The sequence below is a fragment of the Eptesicus fuscus genome, chromosome 9, assembly GCF_027574615.1.
Source record: "Eptesicus fuscus isolate TK198812 chromosome 9, DD_ASM_mEF_20220401, whole genome shotgun sequence".
Lineage (NCBI taxonomy): Eukaryota > Metazoa > Chordata > Mammalia > Chiroptera > Vespertilionidae > Eptesicus > Eptesicus fuscus.
Genome location: NC_072481.1, coordinates 56,118,686 through 56,140,859, shown reverse-complemented (window position 1 = coordinate 56,140,859; position 22,174 = coordinate 56,118,686). Strand labels below are relative to the sequence as shown.

Below are 22,174 nucleotides of genomic sequence, written 5' to 3'. Positions count from 1 at the left end.
ATCCTGCACCCCAGGTAGAAGTTAGACAGTGAAGTGGCAAAGTATCTTATGAAAGCTAAACACAGGAGCAGAAGAATGGAGACTTGAAATGTTAACAGCTCCTTTATTCTGCTCCATCAGAGAGCCTTTGGGAAATAACCACTAAACCCCCAGAGCTTTTTTCAGTTTTCCTCACATATTTATCTTAGGAATACCAAGCATTCACACCAGAAAAAGCTCATCTCCCCAATATGCTTTAAAACTGTGGCATACTCACATATATAGGAGTTCAAAGAAGGAAAGGATGGGGTTATAAGTATACTTCTGATTTCTTAAAGGCAGTATTTGCTTCAGGGGCTTCTTTCCTTAGTCTTCTAATCCTATTTAGAATACTTTGTTTCACTTGCTAATTGTTTCACTTGCTAATTATGGCTCTACTTGTAGGAACTAGGGAGGCTTGGTTCCTTTATGTTTTGCCCTTAGCCAACTGCAAACTAAGATTGTGAGTTCTATCAATCTGCTTTACAAAAAAAATTGTGCTGCAATAAAAAATTTTTGGATGCCACGTAGTTTGTTATCAAAGGATTTGACCTGAAACTCCTTGTAGTAAGAGTGAATTAAAAGAGCAGTTTCTACCTTTTTACCTCCCAGGAATATTTTGAGAAAACATGAGAAATGATTGGGATAGTTTTTTGATAGCTTTCTACATAAATTCAAGATTATTATTTTAATAACCAAGATGAAATCCTGTCTTTGAGAGAGGTCTTTCCTGGGCCCTTTGTGCCCAAATCTGAGAGGCAGATACACAGTGAGGCAGGTTAAGAGCTTGGTCTCTAGAGCCCTGCCCTGCCACTTAGCTGGGTGGCTTTGGATGATAACTTAAAATGTGTGTGGCTCAGTCCCTTCATTTGTAAAGTAGGGATGATAATAGCACCTATTCTAGTTGTTATGAGATTTAAGTGAGTTAATGTGTATAAACCATATAGAATGATTCCTGGAACATATTAACTGCCATATAATGAATGGTTAGTTATTAATTTTATTGTTAATAAAATAAATTATGTCAAGTAATTTGTTAATATTGGCTATACTTGGATTAAAAAATTGTGGCTTTATACCTTTGTTTTAGGTATATTAACTATTACCTTTTTCTCATTATTTTGTTTACATTTTTGAAGGTTTCCCAATGAGTGGATCATGATGACCGTATTGTAGGGACTTGCCATAGTATGGCTGCTTCCCGATCTACTCGTGTTACAAGATCAACAGTGGGGTTAAACGGCTTGGATGAATCTTTTTGTGGTAGAACTTTAAGAAATCGTAGCATTGCTCACCCTGAAGAAATCTCTTCTCATTCTCAAGTACGATCAAGATCACCAAAGAAGAGACCAGAGCCCGTGCAAATTCAGAAGGGAAGTAATAGTGGGAGAACTACTGATTTAAAACAGCAAAGTACTCGAGAATCATGGGTAAGCCCTAGGAAAAGACGACTTTCTTCAGAAAAAGATAATATAGAAAGGCAGGCTGTAGAAAATTGTGAGAAAAGGCAAACAGAACCTGTTTCACCAGTTTTAAAAAGAATTAAGCGTTGTCTTAGATCTGAAGCACCAAACAGTTCAGAAGAAGATTCACCTGTAAAATCAGACAAGGAGTCAGCAGAACAGAGAAGTACAGTAGTGGACAATGATGCAGATTTTCAAGGGACTAAACGAGCTTGTCGATGTCTTATACTGGATGATTGTGAGAAAAGGGAAATTAAAAAGGTGAATGTCAGTGAGGAGGGGCCACTTAATTCTGCAGTAGTTGAAGAAATCACAGGCTATTTGGCTGTCAATGGTGTTGATGACAGTGATTCAGCTGGTGTAAACTCTGATGACTGTCAGCCTGATGGGAACACTAAACAAAACAGCACTGGTTCCTACCCATTACAGGAAAAATCAGTAGCTGAAAATGGGGATTCAGACACCTGCACTTCAGTGTTTCTTGACAGTAGGAAGGAGGACAGTTATATAGACCATAACGTGCCTTGCACGAATTCAGAAGTGCAGGTCAAGTTGGAGGACCACAAAAGAGTAACTGCCTGCCTGCCTGTGGAGCATGTTAATCAGCTGACGACTGAGCCAGCTACAGGCCCATTTCCTGAAATTCAGTCGTCTTTAAGGGATTCTGAAGAGGAAGTAGATGTGGTGGGAGATAGCAGTGCCTCAAAAGAGCAGTGTAATGAAAATACCAACAACGCCCTGGACACAAGACTTGAGAGTATGCCAGACTCTGGAGAACTGGAACCATCTTCTGTTCTAGATGGTGTGTCAGCTCAAACGATGTCTTTATCAGAACCTCAAGAACATCGATATACTCTGAGAACTTCACCACGAAGGGCGGCCCCTACCAGAAGTAGTCCCACAAAAAACAGTTCTCCTTGCAGAGAAAATGGACAATTGGAGGAGAATAATCTGAGTCCCAATGAAACAAATGTAATTGTTAGTGATAATATAAGTGAGTCTCCCACAAATCCTGATGAAATTTCTCAGAATGATAAAGGGATATGTTGTGACTCTGAAAATTATGGGAGTGAAGGACAAAGTAAGCCACCCTCGGAGGCAAGACTCAATATTGGAAATTTGCCATCTGCCAAAGAGAGTGCCAATCCGCACATTACAGAAGAGGAAGATGATGATCCTGATGTTTATTACTTTGAATCAGATCATGTGGCACTGAAACACAACAAAGAGTATGTGTAAATATGGTAACCATGAATTCTGCTTTGTTTATTATTCCCCAAGTTTTCAGTATTTGTAAATGTCTATTCTTAGCATTTCTATTACAGCTAAAAACTAATGCTTTAGCTGAAGTTTTAACTTTAACATAATTTTCTCATCTCATTAAAAAAACAATCTACCAAAAAAAGAAAGACTTTAAAACTCAACTTTTATTTTCTCAATGGCAATGTGGTTTTCTAGTTTTGGTATTTCAACATGTCTTAATTAGAAGTGACATATAGAAACTTGGTTGATGATGTTTTTGTTTTTAATAAGTTTTATGTCATTAGACTTAATTTATAATATGGGAAAAGAGTTTAGTCTGCTCTGTAATTGACATAGAGCATTTGAGATTGCTTTTACCTAATTCTAAGTTATAAGGGGAGACCGTATCTTAAATTAAAATAATACTAGTTCTTAACCTTTGTAATGAAGGTACTTTTTAAAATAAAGAATTCAGAGTCCAAATTTATCACAGTTTTGCTTAAATTTCCTTTGAAGAATTGGAGCTAATTATGTCTGAATAATCCTGAAAGGAACTGTTAATAGTGTTTATCATATATCAGCAATAGTAAAAGACTGACATATATATGTTAATCATCTTTATTTTACAGTGTAGGCTTTTGAATTAATATCACAATCAGATTATATATGCTATGTAAAAATACTGATAAGAGGAACCTTTGTAATGTTTTTTGTTGTGACAGTTGCCAGATAATGGTATGTAACAGAACAAAGTATCAAATCTTGGTTGTGGAACATAATAATCTTTTTGCCATGCATTACAAATAATTCATATTTGCATATGGTAATTTGGTAGCCTTTTAGCATAGGTCTCCCTTCTGAAATTTTGTAAGTAATATTTTAATACTCGGTTTGATAAGAGATATTATATCTGAGCATTTTATTCATTATTTTGTGGAATGCTTTAGCATTGTCATATATTTGAAATGTTTGAGGTCCAATTTGAGAAAGAAAAACAGCTCATAAGAGTAGAGTTGTTTAACTACAAGTGTAAGAAAGCAGAGCATAAGTCTTGGGGAAATACCAAAACTCAAGAAATGTTCATTTTTACAAAATTATATTCTGTTATGTCTATTCTTTCCTTTTTATTGGTTCTTTGGCAAAGGAGAAACTCTCTTAAGGCTTAGCTGGTTATTGATGATGAAAAATATTTTCCCATGAATTCTTAATGTTACTTTTTGGTAAGATCTCCCCTCATGATGATTCTGAAGGATGATGTTCCTATCCAACAGTTGTTAAAAAAACAATGTTCCATATTCCTAAGTCTTGAGAATGACAGCATTACAGTTTTGTGAGTTTCTTAGGGTATACAAAGTCCTTTGAATTTCCATAGCAGTTCCTTTATTATTAGGACAGTGTTCTCAAATTAATGCCTCATTGGGTGACTTTGGGCAAAAGGAAATAACTTCTTTTTTGCCTTGTTTCAAATCTTTTGAAATAGCACCTTTTGACATTTCACTCCCTCCCCTGCAAAGAAAACATATTATGAGAAAGGAGAAGAGGGAGCATCTTGATTAATATTTTGGTTGGAGATAATTTAAGGTAAATTGGGAGAAGATGTTTGATCATGTCAGATGTAATCTGTTTCAGTAAAGCCCTATTACTATGCTTTTTGTCTAGAGCCAAGAGATGGTTGGATATAATATTGGCTCTTTTTAACCCAAGTTGTCATTGTTAAAAATAGCATTATAATACCTGTTTAAGTGCTTTTAAATCTCAAATATATTTCTGGCAGTTTAAAAATGTTAAAAGGCCCTTGAGGTAAAGGGGAAAAAAGACATGTTGGGTAGATGGATTGCTGTTCTGTACACACAGATGTACATATACCCATCAAGTATTTTTCTTCTTTCTTCTCATGCTGGAAAATTTCTGCAAATAATTGCCTTTTGAAACTAGGAAAAAATGGTCATTGCCCAGCCTACACAGAAATATCTCCAGCACTACTGAATGAGTACTTCCTGGTAGCCAGTTTAAAAAAATACATATATGTTATTAATAGAAAACAATGAGCATGGCATAATTCTTTGTCTGGAGCTAGCAGGACAGAGCTCTTCTTTATTCCAGTTGCAACTCTCTTCTAAATTAACATGGATTATTATAATCAGCAACTTTCTATCCTAGCATTTAGCTAAAATTTATCCATCTTGTTTGTAAGGATATATCACCTATAGGGTCATCTAAACACTTGTAAATGATTGAAAAGATACTGTGGGTAGAGTCTTATCCTTAGACCGGATTCATGGTAATTAGGCCATAGGCCAGTGAAATGAATCTTCAGATGTTCTAGGTACTTGTACCCTGTTTCTTCTCCAGGACATAAATCTACAGTGTGCTTTTATATATTTATTTTTCCAAATGGAAAACTCCTCTGTGAGCAAGGGACTAATGAGTATCTTTTTCTCTGGCAAGAGTCCAGCTGTGGATTGTTTTACCAGATGTGCCTTCTCAAAGATTAAGGGATGGGGAATAAAAATAAATATACTTTATCTCAAATGCTTTGATCTCAAGGTTGATGAATCTGTTATAGTGGTGGATAATACCTAGTGACTCCCTTCTGGGCCTAAATGGCCAGACTGACTGAGATCATGTACTTCACTGTGGATTGCCCTTTCTGTTTGGAAATTGACTTTTTGCTGATTTTTGAATCAGAAGAACGGAAACTGATCTCTAAGTTTGAAGTTCTGGCTCTAGGGAGAGCAGGTGTGGAAGAGTTTATAGGCCCTGGTTTTTAACATCCAGAGCTTTCTCTTCCAATTCAGAAGATGCTCACTGGAAAAGAAATTTTCAGATGAAAATGTGATTTGCTCTGTTGCCTCTGAATTCTCATTGTGCAAGAATATTTTTAAAAATATATGTTTAAAGGGCCTTGGAAAGCTTCATTTAATGATGTTGTAACCTTTCATGAACCAGATAGGGGGTGAAAAAACTTTAGGGTTTCTAGATTCTTGAGGTCTTGCAAAAGGTTAACTCATTGATAACATTGCTAATGTTTATAATGGCGGGGTCAGGAGAGGAGGTGACGGTGGCTGGGCCGGTGCGAAAGGAACAGACGCCAGATGCTGACACTGCCCTCCTCGGCACCCTGCCACCTTATGGTTCCCCGCCTCCCCCCCCCCCCCCCCCCCCGCCCCCTTCCCTCAGTGCCACGCCACCACTGGGGGCCTGCTGCTGGCCAGGGGAGGGATGGGGGCAGGGATTGGGGGAGGAGCCAGGGGAGGTTTCAATCCCCAGTTTGGAACGTGCAGGAGGCAGCCAGTCAATGATTCTCTATCATCATTGATGTTTCTATATTTCCCTCTCCAAAATCAATCAAATATATATTTTTAAAATGCAAGGTTTTTAGAGGAAGAAAGGTAGGGCAAGGGAGCTATTGACAAGGGGGCATTTGAGATCTTTCTCACATTTCAGATAGGATAACATAAGGTGGTCCTCAGGGGTGACAGGTGAGGAGTGGCAGTGGGTGGAGCAGGGCACTGTGGGCTGAGGAACGGGCTGTAATGACTGGGAATGTCTGTGACAGTGACACTGAGCATATCTTGGGGCTATCGCTGGGATCATTCATCCCCAAGAGGTTTTGATTCTGGATGGGAGGCAAAACATGGAGATCAGCAGGCCTTTCTTAGCTTAGAAGGTGACGTGGGCTGTAGGAATGGGCTGCCCTGCTTCCCTACAAATGTAAACATGCAGTTTAACTGCACATGGATTTCAGTCACATGGCCAAATCAATGCCCTGTGCTGTGGTGCTATTGGCTCGGGGCGGGGTGTGTGTGTGTGTGTGTGTGTGTGTGTGTGTGTGTGTTTGTGTGTGTGTGTGTAGCCATGCTGCCAAGCGCATGTAGTACCGGAAGGGCGGGCAGGAAGCCAGAAGCTGGAAGTTGGAGCTGAGGCGGCCTGGCAGTGCTGTGTCCGCCATGGAGATGGACAGGGAGCAGCTGTTGGTGCAGTCGGCTTTGGAGTTGGAGGGGCTGTGCTTGCTGCATGGCACCGGTGAGTCCCTGTGAACCCGTGGTGCGCCATCGGGCCAGGCGGGGCCTGGGGAGGCCTTTCCCTCCTGGAGCCATTCTTCCCAAGGTGATGGTGTGGACTGCTTTTTTTTTTTTCCCCCCAATTTATTTTTTTTATTGGAAAGCAAGCTCTGGGCTTGTGGTTCCTGAGATCCCTGGGCCATAGCATGCACCTCCAGGCCTCAGTGTCCCCCTTCCCCTCCTCCTGCATTGAGCATCTGGCCCATGGTGGTCAGTGTGCATCATAGTGACTGGTTCCACCGGTCGTTCTGGTCATTACGCTGTTATGGTTGCTGGGATTTTATTATATAGGACTAGAGGCCCAGTGCATGAAATTTGTGCTCTTGGGGGAGGTCCCTCAGTTCGGCCTACACAACTCACAGTCCCGGAGCCCTTGGGGGATGTCCGACTGCCGGGGAGCGGGCCTAAGCCGGCAGTCGGACATCCTTAGCGCTGCTGCAGAGGCAGGAAAGGCTCCTGCCACCGCCGCTGCGCTCGCCAGATGTGAGCCCGGCTTCTGGCTGAGCGGCGCTCCCCCTTTGGGAGTGCACTGACAACCGGGGGCGCAGCTCCTGCGTTGAGTGGTCAGTGCGCATCATAGTGACCAGTTGTTCTGCCGTTCGATTTGCATATTAGCCATTTATTATATAGGATAGATAATAAGTATTCATTAACAATAAAACCCATCTAAAGCAATTACCATTTATTTGAGACTTAATGGAAGCTTTAGCATTAGGAAATTTATTTCATAAGTTTTATAGTAGTCTCAAAATATATTTTTACCCATTTCTTAAGCCGACTGGTATACCACACCCACTATTTTTATGATGATTCATGTTATCAGATATAATATATAGTAATTAATGGGAAGATCTGTCTTGTGACCTTTATATCTCTCCGTCCTTCCCTCCCAGTAGTCAGGACCAGCTACATTGACTAATGACCCCCTGCCCTGACACCAAGCAATCAGTGGAGACCACGACCTCGCTCCCTCCCTCCCTCCCTGCCTTCTTCCCTTCCTTATTCCTTTTCTCCTTCCCTCCCTCTTGCCTGGGGCGGGGGGGGGGGTCTGTTTACCCCTGTTTTATCTGCTTCTATTTGTCTCTATTTTTTAAAAATGTATATTTATTGATTTTAGAGAGGAAGGGAGAGGGAGAGAGAAATAAAAACATCAATGATGAGAGAGAATCATTGATCGGCTGCCTCCTGCATGCCCACTACTGGGGACCAAGCCTGCAATCTGGGCATGTGCCCTTGACTGGAATTGAACCTGGGACCTTCAGTCAGAAGGCCGATGCTCTATCCACTGAGCAAAACTGGCTAGGGCCTATTTGTCTCTTTAATCTATGATTTTTAACATAGGGAAATTTGTAAAGTGGTGAGAGGAGAGTGAGTAATTTGTTCAGGGCTCTCTCAGGAGGCAGAAATCTCTAGTGTTGTGATTTAGTTTTCACATGTCTAGTAAGACTTACCTGGTGGATATTGTAAATATATTGTTGAATATCTGGATTTTGTTCTTGTTAGATCTCCAGAGCAAGGACGATGGGACAGGTACAGAAACTCACCAAGGCAGAAAGCCCTGGATGCCTAGCAAGGGACAAAGCTGAGAAATTAAGAACCTCACTCCCAGGGTAACATGTTTTTCCCTAGCATATCACTGGTCATGTGGTTTGAACCCCTGATCTTTTACTTCTCTAGTCAGGCGGTTTTGGAATCTTTTCCTCCCTAAAGATAACATCTAGGCCTCAGTTGTGTTTCAGCTCCAGGCCCAGAAAAGCAACAAAACCAGACAGGTGATGTGGCTGCCTCAAGACCAGCTACATTGACTAATGATCCCCTGCCCTGACACCAGCCAGTCAGTGGAGACCATGACCCTGAAAGAGCACACCTGGAAAGCTGATGAATATTCTATTAAGACCCTCCCCTGAGACCTCCCCTAAGATTTCCACCTGCAAGAAAGAGATAAATATGCTCAAGACAAAGGACCCAGTGCACGCTCTCCCTCCAAGGAGCATGCCCTTGCCATTCCCTTTCCCCACAGGTAGGTATCCCCTAACCTCTAAGGGACCCCACTAGACTTGCAACCAGGGTAGTATTGGGCAGCGGCAGCTCATCCCGGGCTGACCCCCTGAACCTGTCTCCAAGGCCCTCTTTTCTCTGTGTAGCCCTTCCCTTTGAATATCCTCATCTCCCGTCCCGTTTTTCCTTAAATAAATTCAATTTTTAAAAAATCAAGATCTGAGATTGCTATTTAGCCTGCTCATGCACCACCGACTTTAACCTTTCAGTTCTCTTTTTGTTGTTCTCTTTTTTTAAAAAGTGTTGAAATTTGTTCTGACAGGTAGTTAATTTACTTGATAATAAGCTTGATCCTCTTAAGGCTTTTGCTTCTATCTGTATTAGGGGGAAGTCCAGAGTAGCCTGGACTTCTAAGTTTAGTTTATTTCTACAGCATGGCCTTTCTGGTGCCTCATTTAAAAAGGTCTTCATTCTGCCTGGTTGAAACCTGAATGACTCTGACCTCCTGAGAACATTGATGTTGTTCCTTGTATAGCTCCTTGATAGTTGTTCTTGGTTTTTTACCAAAAATTCAAGGGGACCTCTAGGCAGACTTCTATGTTTTCTGTCTCTTTCTGGTTTACTTCTTTCCCTTTGGTGCTCTGTCCCTCAAACTCCAGCTACCTCAGCTTCCCCAAATTGTTTTCTGTCTGCTCATCAAGACCTGTTCCATAGTATGGACAGTTCCTCCATGTAGCAATTAAGTGTGATCATAGGGCATATCTTACTTATTTGCCCCCTCTCACAGATCACAGCCTTGCACTGCCTGTTGTGCAATGTCTAATAATAATTGTTTCTTTATTTTCTCCACTTTTTCTGGTTGTGTATAACAGGAGGGTATTTGGTGTTAATTATTGTGTTATGACTGGAAGATTTTAATTTTGATTTTAATATGCATTAAGTGTGTTTTCTGTATCATACTCATTTCCAGTCTGCTAGTTGACAATATGGAAATTATTATATTTTTTCCTATTTAATTTTTCAATTACAGTTGATGCACAATATTCTATTACTTTTAGGTTTATAACCCAGAGATTAGACATTTATATACAGAAGTGATCACTCTGATACATCTAGTACCTATCTGACACCATGCATAGTTATTACAATATTATTGACTATATTCTCAATGCTGTACTTTACATCCCCATGACTGTTCTGTAACTACCAGAACAATTTGTACTTCTAAATCTGTTCACCTTTTTCACTCCCAACCACCTTCCCATCTGGCAACTATCAAAATGTTCTTGTGAGTCTGTTTCTATTCTGCTTATTCTCTCTCTCTCTCTTTTTTTTTTTAGATTCCACATATAAATGAAATCATATGGCATTTGTCTTTCTCTGACTTATTTCACTCAGCACAGTGCCCTCGAAGTCCCTTCATGTTGTTGCAGAGGGCATGATTTTATTCTTTATTATGGCTGAGTAATATTCCATTGTATATACGTACTGCTTTTTTTTTATCCATTCATCTATTGATGGACACTTAGGTTGCTTCCATATCTTGATTTTTGTAAATAATGCTACAGTGAACATATGGATATATACACTGAGTGGCCAGATTATTATATATATATATATATTAGAGGCCCAGTGCATGAATTCGTGCATGGGTGGGGTCCCGCCAACCTGGCCAGGGAGAGGGGACATGGGTAGTTGGCTGGCCTGCCTGCTCGTCGAACTCCTGGTCGAGGGGACAATTTGCATATTAGCCTTTTATTAAATAGGATATATACCGAGTGGCCAGATTATTATGCGTTTAGAGATCATAATAATCTGGCCACTCAGTGTATATGTCTTTGCAATTTAGAGTTTTGGGGTACCTTTTGGTAAATATCCAGAAGTAGAATAGCTTTATCCTTCTTTGTTGCTTGTGATAGCCTTTGTTTTCAAGTCCATATTACCTGATGTAAGCATTACTCTCCCAGCTTTTTTGTTTTGTTTTTTACTATTTTCTTGAAATACTTTTTCCATTCCTTTACTTTTGGTCTCTGAGTGTCTATCTGAAGTGAATCTCCTATGTATATCATATGTAAGGGTCTTGATCTGTTATTCTTTCAGCCACTGTATGTCTTTTGATTGGAGCATATAACCTATTTGCATGTAAAGTAATTGTTGCTAGATAAGTGTTTATTGCCATTTTATTCATAATTAAATTTTTAAATTTATTTATTATTATTTTAATAATTCTTTATTGTTGAAAGTATTACATATATCCCCCTTTTTTTCCTCCATTGACCCTCTTCAGCCTGCTGCTGTCCCGTCCCGTCCCCCCTCTTTATTGATTTTAAAGAGGACGGGAGGAGAGAGAGATAGAAACATCAGTGAGAGAGAAACATTAACATAGATCGGTTGCCTCCTGCATACCCTACACTGGGGATCAAGCTTGAAACCCGGGCATGTGCTGTTACTGGGAATTGAACCAGTGACTTCCTGGTGCAGGAATAGACACGATTGAGCCACACTGGCTGGTCTATTTATTATTTGCATTTTTTATCTTCTTCTTAAAGAAGACCCTTTAACCTTTCTTGTAATACTGCTTTGGTGTTAATGAACTCCTTTAGCTTTTTCTTGTCTGGGAAGCTCTTTATCTGTCCTTATATTCTAAATGATAAGTTTGCTGGGTAGAGTGATCTTGATTGTAGGTCTTTGCTTTTTACCACTTTGAATATTTCGTGTTAAACCTTTCTGGCCTGCAAAGTTTCTGTTGAGAAATCAGCTGACAGTTGGGAGCTCCCTTGTAGGTAACTAACTGCTTTTCTCTTGCTGCTTTTAAGATTCTCTCTCTATCTTTAACCTTTGATGTCTTAATTATGATGGGTAAGCCTCATTTGGAGGGAATTTTTTCTTTTTCTTTTTTGCTGTTCTGATTGGATGTTTTTGCTGTCTTGTATTCCAAATCACTGTTTGGTCCTTGGCTTCGTTGACTCTACTGTTGATTCCCTGTAAATTGTTCTTCATTTCAGTTAGTGTATGCTTCATTTCTGACTGGTTCTTTTCTATGGTTTCCATGTCCTTTTTGCAGTTCTCACTAAGTTTATCTACTCTTCCCGTAAGTTCATTGAACATTCTTACAACCAATGTTTTGAACTCTGCATCTAGTAGATTGCTTGGTTCATTTTTTTAGTTCTTTTCCTGGAGTTTTCTTCTGTTCATTCATTTGGGAGATGTTTCTTGGTTTCCTCATTGTGATAGTCTCCCTGTGTTTATTTCTGTTTATTAGTTAGAGCTGCTACATCTCCTGGCTTGTTCGGGTGGCCTTATGTAGTAGGTGTCCTATGCAGCCCAGTGGCATGGTGTCCTTGTTCACCCTAGGTGGGCACTCCAGGGGTGCCCTTTCCCCCCATGTGTGCACTGTGTGCACCCTCCTGTTGTACAGTGGAGTCTTGATTACTGTTAGCATATCAGTGGGAAGGATTTACCTCCACGCTGATCTGCTGCAAGGACTGGCTGCAACCACTGGCTGCGACCACTGTGGAGGATATGACGTGGGCTGATTCCATGGGGAAGGACTTGCTTCAGTGGGGCTCTGGTGCCCGCTAAGTCCACTCCTTGAGTGTGTTGCTTGTAGATGGGGTTGGGCAGTCATGCAGCATCATGTGAAGCTGTCCACCAGGTGTGCTGGCTTTTGGGCTTCTTGGAGGTGCAGGCCAAAGTCAGTTGCTGCCTGTGCCCTGTCTGGGGCCACCTAGCATGAGCTACAAAGCAATCTGCATATGGCTGCTGCTTGTGCTGGATTTGAAGGTGCTTGAGGAAGCCAACCTGTGAACCCAGGTTGGCTGTCGCTAGTGCTGGGCCTGGGGTTACTTAGCAAGAGGTATGGGACATGCTGGGGCCAAATGCTGCTTGTTTGAGAGACGTTTGGAAAGTCTGAAGCATGAGCCAAGACAGGCTGTGTGGAAAAGCCACTGGAAATGGCTTGGATGTGCCCAAAAGTTGGGTGGGATGGGGTCTCAGGGAATCACTAGGGTGGAGACTCAGGGCGCTCACTTGCTGGCTCTGTGTGGGGAGGCCAGCAAAGGAACAGTGGCCTCTGCCTCCACTTCTGTCTGGCAGAAAGCTGCCCTTCAGCCCTCACCCTGATTCCTTACAATCTATTTTCGCCCTGTATTTCCTTGCTATATTTTGAGCTGGTACCCCACCGCTGGAGCTCACGATGAGTTGGTCAGTGAGTAAGTCTGTGCACAGGCCCTTTAAGAGTAACACCTGGAACTCCAGTGATCTTCTGGTCTTACTCAGACACAATCTCTGCTGCTTTTCATAGCCAGAAGTTATGAGAACTTCTCTTCTTGGCACTGGTACCCTGATCTGGGGGGCCTGATGTGGGGCTGGGACTTCAGTGGCTGAGATATTCCTCTTGATTTTTAACCACTGAGCCACATCGACCAGGGTTATTGCATGGTGTTCAAACATTCTCTTTTACTGTTTGCCTCTCACTCTGTATTCTAAATAGATTAAACTTTTAGTTCCTTGATTATTGTGTTGTTCTACTCTAGACTTTCTTATGTGCCTAACTGCCTACCCTTGTACCCATTCCCCTGGTTATCTTCCTCTTTCTGTCAAGTTTTTCTATCTTTTCAAGACTGATTTACTGCTTCTTATGTACTCTATCCTAGCAAATTTTACTTTGTTTGTAATCATAGACCTCAACCTCTTTGAGGTAACCAGGTATTTCTAGATGGTTGATGTATTATCAGAGAAATGTCAAGCTTTTATCATGTTTTGAAAATGTCAGAAAAATTTAGCATGCTTTTTATAGAAGACATTTTGGTATCGTTTAGATTGACTTTTAAGACTCTGAATTTAGTAAGTATTAGTGATTTCCTTTTTAAAAAAATTCTAGATTTTAGTTTTTCAAGAGAAAGAAATGAATAAACTACATACTCATCATTCACATAGTTCACTAAACTCAGGAACTGGGGAGAGATTATAGTGGGGATGGAGGTAGGTATAGAAGGGTGTATTTCGTGATCAGGGATGGTAGTAAAATGATGTTTTAGCCTGGCGATATAAAATGAGAGCTTGGTTGTTAATACCAAACCCCAAAGAGAATGTTACTATATTAAAAACAAGTGTACAAGTTTGGTATGATCAGTATGTTTTATATGGTTTCAAACACATTTTTACAATCTAGAATTTTGCCATTATGCTTTAGAAAGCATACAGAATGATAAGAATTTGGTTGGGGTTGTCTTTATTGAATTACAAATCTTGAAAGAAAATGTGTCCTTATTTATTTGTGTGTCTGTCCTAGTATTTAAAGATTTTCAATAGAGGATATTGCTCAGCTTTCTCTATATAAACATATTTTTTAATAGATGCTAGAAATAATTTAAAAATGACAAGACATGTCTTATGCCTTTGAAATTATTGTGAAACTACATATTATACAGATAGCTTAACAGATATGTAGCTTGTCTATATTTGATGTGTGTTGCCTATTAAAGTATTAATTTATAACTAAAAATTACTAGCTTGTTTCTACTATATGAAACTTTTATGTATTTACAATTCCAGAATAGAAGGTGAACTTTTTAGATGTTACAGTTATTGTTTCTTAGAATGTGTGATCTAAAACTCTGGAGTAGGGAAAATATGTGACTCTTGATTGGTCAGGATTTTTTCTAGATGATCATGCAACTTTTATAACATTAACCACAATGCAGTTGCATTTAGCATCCTTTTTTTTTATGAAGGAAAACTCAAGAAGTCTGTGAATAGATTTAGAAAAACAGGCACTAGGAAAAAGTTGAAAGGTCATCTTTTAAGGTTGATTGCCACAAGAAATCTGGAAAAACAAACCATTGTTTGAAGGAAATGTGGATTAAAAAAATTACTGACACATTCTTTAAAAAATTCACTATGAAAGCCTTTGTATGGTACTTCAAAAGGTATTCAATTTAAACACAGCTGTTAAAATCCAGTAACTAGTATGGAACCTCTTTAGGTTATTTTAAAAACCTACAAGGGAAATAAAAATAGAGGTAGTCAGAGCTTGTTTTAATAAAAGCTTGTTGGTTGCAGAAATCAGAAACCCATTCAAAGTATGTTTTAAAAAATTTATTTTAAATAGACAATTGATGAATATCCAAGGTCAGGAAATAAAGTCTAGCCAGGCTTCAAAAGATTACAATCTGTCACTATTTAATTGCTTCAGCTTCTCTATGTGCAGTGTAGACTGGTTTTTCTCTTTTTACTAATGTTTTTTGCACACTTTTCTTTTCCCTGATAAGTTCAGTTTGCAATTGGCGATGACTTTCCCACTATGCTTATCCTGGTCCCAAATCTAGATGACCTTTCTTCTCCAGAGCCTCTTCATATTCTGTAAAGCGAACCTGGTTTTTGGCTGTTTTATAGATTGACTTGCCCTGGGTCAGGTTTCCATTCCCAGCAAAATTATAAATGGTCAGAGGTGGAGTTGTTGAGGGGAGGGGAGGAAAAGTCAAGTCTGTCTTGGAATGTTCTTTCCACAAGGATGTCTTCCTGGAGAAAAGGGTGGACTGTCAAAACATGCCCATTACAGACCATTTCGTGTTTTGGGTCAAATTGTATTCTTGACCAGTTGTCTATAAAATGGATAACGGAAACCCTTATACATTGCTGGTGGAAATGTAAAATAAAATGGTGTACCCATGTAGAAATTCATTTGTTGGTTCCTTGATAAGTGAAACATAAAATTACCACATGATCCAGCAATTCTACTGAAAAGAATTAAAAACAAGTATTCAAATAAAAACTTGCACACACATGTTCCTGGTAGCCCTCTTCATAGTAGTCAGAAGGTGGGAACAGTTCAGATGTCCATAAATGAGGTGGTATTGTTACAATGGAATACTATCTATAATAATAAAAGCAAAATATGCTAATTAGATCAGACATCCTTCCAGACCTTCTGGATGAAGCTGGGGCTATGAGGGAAGCCCGGGTCCTGGTGGCTGGAGGGAAGCCCAGGTCCCGGGTACCAGAGGGAAGCCGGTGCCAGCAGCCGGGGGAAGGAAGGCCTACTCTTGCATGAATTTCGTGCATCGGGCCTGTAGTCTATCCTATCTAATAAAAGAGTAATATGCAAATTGACCATCACTCCAACACACAAGATGGCTGCCCCCATGTGGACACAAGATGGCTGCCACAAGATGGCCAACAGGGGAGGGCAGTTGTGAGCAATCAGGCCAGTAGGGGAGGGCAGTTGGGAGGGACCAGGCCAGCAGAGGAGGGAAGTTGGAGGCAACCAGGCCTACAGGGAAGGGCATTTTGGGGGGACCCAGGCCTGCAGGAGAGAGCAGTTGGGGGGGACCAGGCCTGCAGGGGAGGGCAGTTGGTGGTGACCAGGCCTGCAGGGGAGGGCAGTTAGGGGTGACCAGGCCTGCAGGGGAGGGCTGTCAGGGGCAAACAGGCTGGCAGGGGAACAGTTAGGCATCAATCAGGCTGGCAGGGGAGTGGTTAGGGGGTGATCAGGCTGGCAGGCAGAAGCGGTTAAGGGCAATCAGGAAGGCAGGCAGGTGAGCAGTTGGGAGCCAGCAGCTCTGGATTGTGGTAGGATTGGGCCTAAATGGGCAGTCAGACATCCCTGGAGGGGTCCCAGATTGGAGAGGGTGCAGGCTGGGCTGAGGGACACCCCCCTTCCCCCGTGCACGAATTTCATGCACCGGGCCTGTAGTCCTACCTAATAATAGACAAATATGCAAATTGACCATACCTTTGCTATGCCCACGATTGGCGGGGGGGCGGGACTTGGGGTGGCTGGGGTGGCCGATTGGGCCGGCGGGACGCTGAGCTTGCATTGCCAGCAGCGGCGCGAGCTCAGCGTCTGAGCCATGGCTGTGCTGTGGCATAGAAGGGACCTCTGGGGCAGCGAGCTCACGTCCCGCCACGGACCATCAAAAGCAGGGGAGCTGGGTGCCTGTCCGCTCAGGCACCAGGCCTTTCAGAAGCCTTTGCCACGTCGGAGGCTTCTGAAAGGCCTGGTGCACCAGTGGACAGGCACCCAGCTCCCCCGTGATCGAAAGCGAAAGCATGTAGGGGACCCTACACGTGCATGATTTAATCATGCACTGGGACTCTAGTATATATATAAAAGACTAAGCAACTGTTCGACCGGTAGCTATGATATGCACCGACCACCAGGGGACAGATGCTCCAACTGGTAGATTAGCTTGCTGCTGGGGTCTGGCCAGTCGGGACTGGGTGAGACAGGCTGGACACGCCCTGGACAAATCCGTGCACTGGGCCTCTAGTTCAGCCATAAAAACAAATGAAGTACATCTACAACATAGATGAATCTTGGAGATATTATGCTAAGTGAAAGATTCCAGACACGACAGGTATTTATATAAAATATCCAGAATAAGCAAATTTATAGAGACAGGAAGATTAAAGGCTGCCAGGGGCAGATGGTTGCATACATTGTAAGTACTAAACATCACTTAATTTAATTTTATGCTTTAAAATGGATAAATGGTTAATTTTGTGGTATATGAATTTTAATACAGTCAAAGGAATGCCAAAAAAATGTATGGGTGAGGTATATGCATACCAGGGATGCTTGAGATAATCCACTGGGAGATAGGAAGAAATACTATTTAATGACTCTTCCTCATTCTTAGGAATTTCTGGGGTTCTTTGTATATGTTTATAATGTATGTCGTAAGTATAGTAAAGCATAATTTATAAGTAAGTATGCATATATGAGAAGCACATGCCACAATTTTTAGTTTTGTTTTTTTAAATAGCAGAGGTAGTTTGTGCAAAAAAAAAAAAAGGAAATTGATGTTTTTAACAAGGAAAAACTGATTACTGAGCTGTCATTACTTTTTTGCCTCAGTATTTAAAGATATTACCTCTTGAAGTAGACAGGTTATGAAAACCTAATAATATATTTAGAGAAACTGTAGTGCTCAGCTGGCATTCACTTAGCAGTCTTGAAACTAACTTGGGTTAGCTAAATTGTGTGGTGTTATGATTGGACATTTTAAGTATGACTATTATTCCTAAGAACATCAAAGGGTTCTTGGGAATTAGGGACTTGTGACTATTCTTCATACTGGGAAGCTGTGAAGCCAATAGTACTAATGATGATAAATACAAATACTGGGCATTTAAAGAGAAATCAGCTATTTTGAGGAAAGGAATTATGTTTTTCAAGGGCAGGGATAGGAAGCATGCCTGGCCAATTAATGAGAATTATCTAAGAGGTAACATAAAAAGAATTGAGAGTGTATAATGTCTGTAGACTTTAAAGCTCTTGGGAATCTTTCATATTATTATGGTTATTTAAATGTGATTAACAAGAAATAGTTAATTTGAGGGGGCCTGTGACATGCAGGTATTGCATAGTGGTTATATTAGGTAGCATGCGAATATTGATTTACTAAGCTTTATTTTAAAAGCAAAAAGAAGTAGAATGTTCTTTACCTAATAGATATTAGATCCTCACTTTGCTGGACTCAGGTATCATTGCTTAAAATGATTTGGAACTCACATTTTTTTTTTTTAACAGTTTGCAGAATATCCTCAGTGGCAATTCTTTTTGAAGGATATTTACTTTTAACTAAGATTCTTAATCAAGCCCTGGCACATACCCAGGTTTCAGGTTTGATCCCAGTTGGGGGATGTATGGGAGGCAACCCTCTCTCTCTCTCATCAATGTTTCTCTGTTTCTCCACAATCTGGCCAAAAGAAAAAAAGATTCTTAATCAAGTTTGGTGTAGTAATATGACTTGGAGAAATATTATTCTTTGTGTCAAAAATGAAGTTTACATATATAAAAGCCTAAGCGACCGTTAAGACCGGTTGACCGAACGACCAGTCGCTATGATGTGCACTGACCACCAGGGCGCAGATGCTCAATCCAGGAGCTGCCCCCTGGTGGTTAGTGCGCTCCAACAGCAAACCTTCTGCGGTGGACCGATCTATGGTCCCTCCCCTTGGACTGGGCAAGACGGCCCTGATCGGCCCCGATCACCCGCCAGGCCAAGGGACCCCACCCATTCACGAATTTGTGCACTGGGCCTCTAGTTATAAATAAAGAAACTGATGTTCTTTCATCTTTCACTAACCTGAACTAAATGTGACTCATAAATTTGGCCCTGAAAAATTTCAGACCAACTCTAGCCATCTTCTTTCTTAGGCTGTGAATTTCTTGAAACTAGGTACCAAGGTTGCTATACATGATATAGTATCTCCACATTGATTTAATCATTGCCAAACTTTTTAAAGATTCAGAATATTTTGTGGATTTTTCTCTCCTATGTATCATTTTTCTAATCACCATAATAAATTCTGTGAGGGTGGTCTATAAATCATATTGTTTATAGACCATCCTCACTGATTATATTGTGTAATTCTGTATCTATTTAATTTTGAATGACCCCTGACTATTTCAAGTTCATTTACTGTGGTGGTGGGATAGCCAGTGTTTTGGTTAACTAGAAAGAAGGCTTCTTTGAGTTATTTGGTCTGCTGATTATCAGTTGTGAATGCCGAGAGAAAATGAAGAGGGAGCAACTGGAGACACCTATGGAGGCTGTGCTGGCTCTGGATGCCTCTACCTTTGCTGCCATGCTGTGTAGTCTTCATTCCAGTCACCCTGTACATCAGTGCTGCTCTGAAGAATTACTGTTCTTTTTACATTTGATTTACTAATATTAGAAGTGGTTTATAACTTTGGCCATGGTTAAAGTCTGGTATTATGTTTTGATTTGAAAATGGATAAATGTAAATATTGTGTGATTTGGAACTTTAAGGCAGGCACATCCTAGGCATTTCCTCACTCTTTCCTGTCATAATGTAGTACTCGCTTCTAATTTAGGATAAAGATACGGTAGTTAAAAAGTCAATTAATGGGTGACTAGGATCAATTTAGGGTTCAATGGTGGGAGTCAACTCCTAGGAGTAGTAGTGGCAGAGCTATTTTGCTAATTGTCCATGTAATTTAACCTGACTTTTTATCTTTCTCTTAGAAATTGGCAGTACTGCAAAATTTTTTGTTTATTATTATGATCTACTAAAGTAATGTATTCTAACACTTTACAATTGGTATGATGATAATGGTTTCAGAGGCTGTTTTTATCCCTCTCAATTGATAGGTGTAAAAACCCAGACCAGAAGAGATGAGTATGTTCAAGATTTCAAAGCTTGTGGAAGGTTTGCCACTTGTTACATGTGTCCTGACTCTCAGGTCAGGATTTTCTACCCTTGATTCATTATAAGAGTTTTAAATCATTTGTATTGTTTTCAAATACCAATTTTGAAGGTTTGTTAGTAAAATTTTATTACCCCAGTGAAGAAACTATAAAACTCTTGGTTTTTTTAAATGGACTTTATTTTTTAGTATACTTTTAGGTTTACAGAAAAATGAAGTCCAGAGAATTTCCAAATATCCTCTACCCAGTTTTTTCTATTACTGTCTTATGTTAATACATTTATTATAATTAATAAGCTGGTATGTTATATATGTCCTAATTAATATCCTATATAATAAAAGGCTAATATGCAAATCGACCGAATGGCGGAACGATGAGTTGCTATGATGTGCACTGACCACAAGGGGGCAGATGCTCAATGCAGTAGCTGCCCCCTGGTCGTCAGTGCACTCTCACAGGGCGAGCACCGCTCAGCCAAAAGCCAGGCTCATGGCTGGCCAGCACAGCGGTGGTGGCAGGAGCCTCTTCCGCCTCCGCGGCAGCGCTAAGGATGTCTGACTGATGGCTTAGTCCCGCTCCCCACGGTGGTGTCAGTCGGACATCCCCTGAAGGCTCCCGGACAGCAAGAGGGTGCTGGCTGGGCTGAGGGACCCCTCCCCACCAAGTGCACAGATTTCATGCACTGGGCATCTAGTCTATATATATAAAAAGTCAGCGACCAGAATGCCGGAACAACCGGTCCGGTCACTATGATGCCCACTGCGGCCAGGGAACTGGCTCGATTGGGGGGCGGGGCCAGCCAGCCATCCTCCTGCAGCCCCTCCCCTGGCTGGCCCTGTCCCCGATGGGCCCCCACCACCCCGATTGGCCCACAGCCCCTCCCCCCAACTGGCCCCGCCCCTGCTGGGCCCCCACCACCCCGATCGGCCAGCAGCCACTCCCCCCAGCCAGCTCCGCCCCTATCGGCCCCCCCCACTCTGATCAGGGGCAGGGCCCGCTGGCCAATGACTCATGGCCTCTTCCCCCGGCCTGGCCCCACCACCAATTGGGGCTGGGGCCCATTGGCCAATTGCCCATAGCCCCTCACCCCAGCCAGCCCGGCCCTTATTGGGCCGCGGTTGGGGCGGGCTGGATGGCCAACCTCCCACTGTCTCCTCCTCCCCACAGGTCGGCCCCAGGGCCTAGGCTGGCCGGACTTCATCTGTGCACGAATTTGTGCACTGGACCTCTAGTCTATAATAATAAAAGGGTAATATGCTAATTAGACCGGACACCCTTCCTGATGAAGCCCGGGCTGGAGGGAAGCCAGCCCGTGTCCCATGTGCCTGCGGACGGCCTGAGGGAAGCCAGCCCGGGTCCTGGGTGCCGGAGGGAAGCCAGTGCCGGCAGCCGGGGGGAAGGAAGGCCTACTCTTGCACGAATTTTTGTGCATCAGGCCTCTACTATGTAATACAATTAAGTGCACACTGTATTCAGAGTTCCTTAGTTTTAGCTTAATATGCTTTTCTGTTCTGGAGTCCCATCTAAGATACCACATTACATTTAGTTTTTATGTCTCCCGAGGCTTCTCTTGGCTTTGGCAGTTTCTCAGACTTTCCTTGATGAATTGTGCAGTTTTGAGGCATACTGTTCAGGTACTATGTATATAGATTTTCACCTATTGGAATTTGTTGTTTTCCTCACAATTAGTCTGGAGTTGTGAGCTATTGAGAGGAAGACCACACAGGTACAGTGTCTTTTATCATGTCATAGCCAGGGTAAATGCTATTAATATGATTTTTTTTTGCTGATGTTGACTTTGATCACCTAGCTGATGTAATACCGCACAGCTCACACGTAGGAACAGGGAGTTATGTGCTCCCTCCTTGAGGGCAGAGTTATTTAGAGTTTCGTGTGGGAGATTTCTTTTTGTTCTTCTAATTCAATTATCTATGGTAGTATGGACTCAAATGTTTCTCTATATACCTTGGGTTATAATTTAGTACTTTATTTTGTTTATCAAATTGTTCTAGCTTTGGCCTTTGGGAACCTTTCTGTTGGGTCCTGTTTCCCATCAAAGTGATGTATTTTTGTTGTCTGTGTCTTTTGAGCACATACTCACTTTTAGGCTCATCTTGTATATTTTATGCCCCTATTCTAGGATCAGCTGTCTCTCCAGGAAATTCTTGTTCCCTTTATTCAAGAGCAGTGTTAGAAACCAGTATTTGGA

General features: G+C 41.5%; 1 protein-coding gene across 4 annotated transcripts in view; it reads left to right on the top strand.

Moving 5' to 3' along the window:
• ZZZ3 (zinc finger ZZ-type containing 3) overlaps positions 1 to 22,174 on the top strand; it is a 107,727-nt gene that overhangs the window by 52,728 nt on the left and 32,825 nt on the right. For 3 of the 4 annotated variants that reach the window (XM_054721086.1, XM_054721085.1, XM_008139450.3), the window contains exon 3: positions 1,158 to 2,710. The exons of the other annotated variant lie outside the window; for it this stretch is intronic. In XM_054721086.1, coding sequence (XP_054577061.1) covers positions 1,209 to 2,710 — 1,502 coding nt within the window. In that variant the 5' untranslated portion in view covers positions 1,158 to 1,208. The remainder of the gene's footprint in view (positions 1 to 1,157; positions 2,711 to 22,174) is intronic. 4 annotated transcript variants of the gene reach the window in all.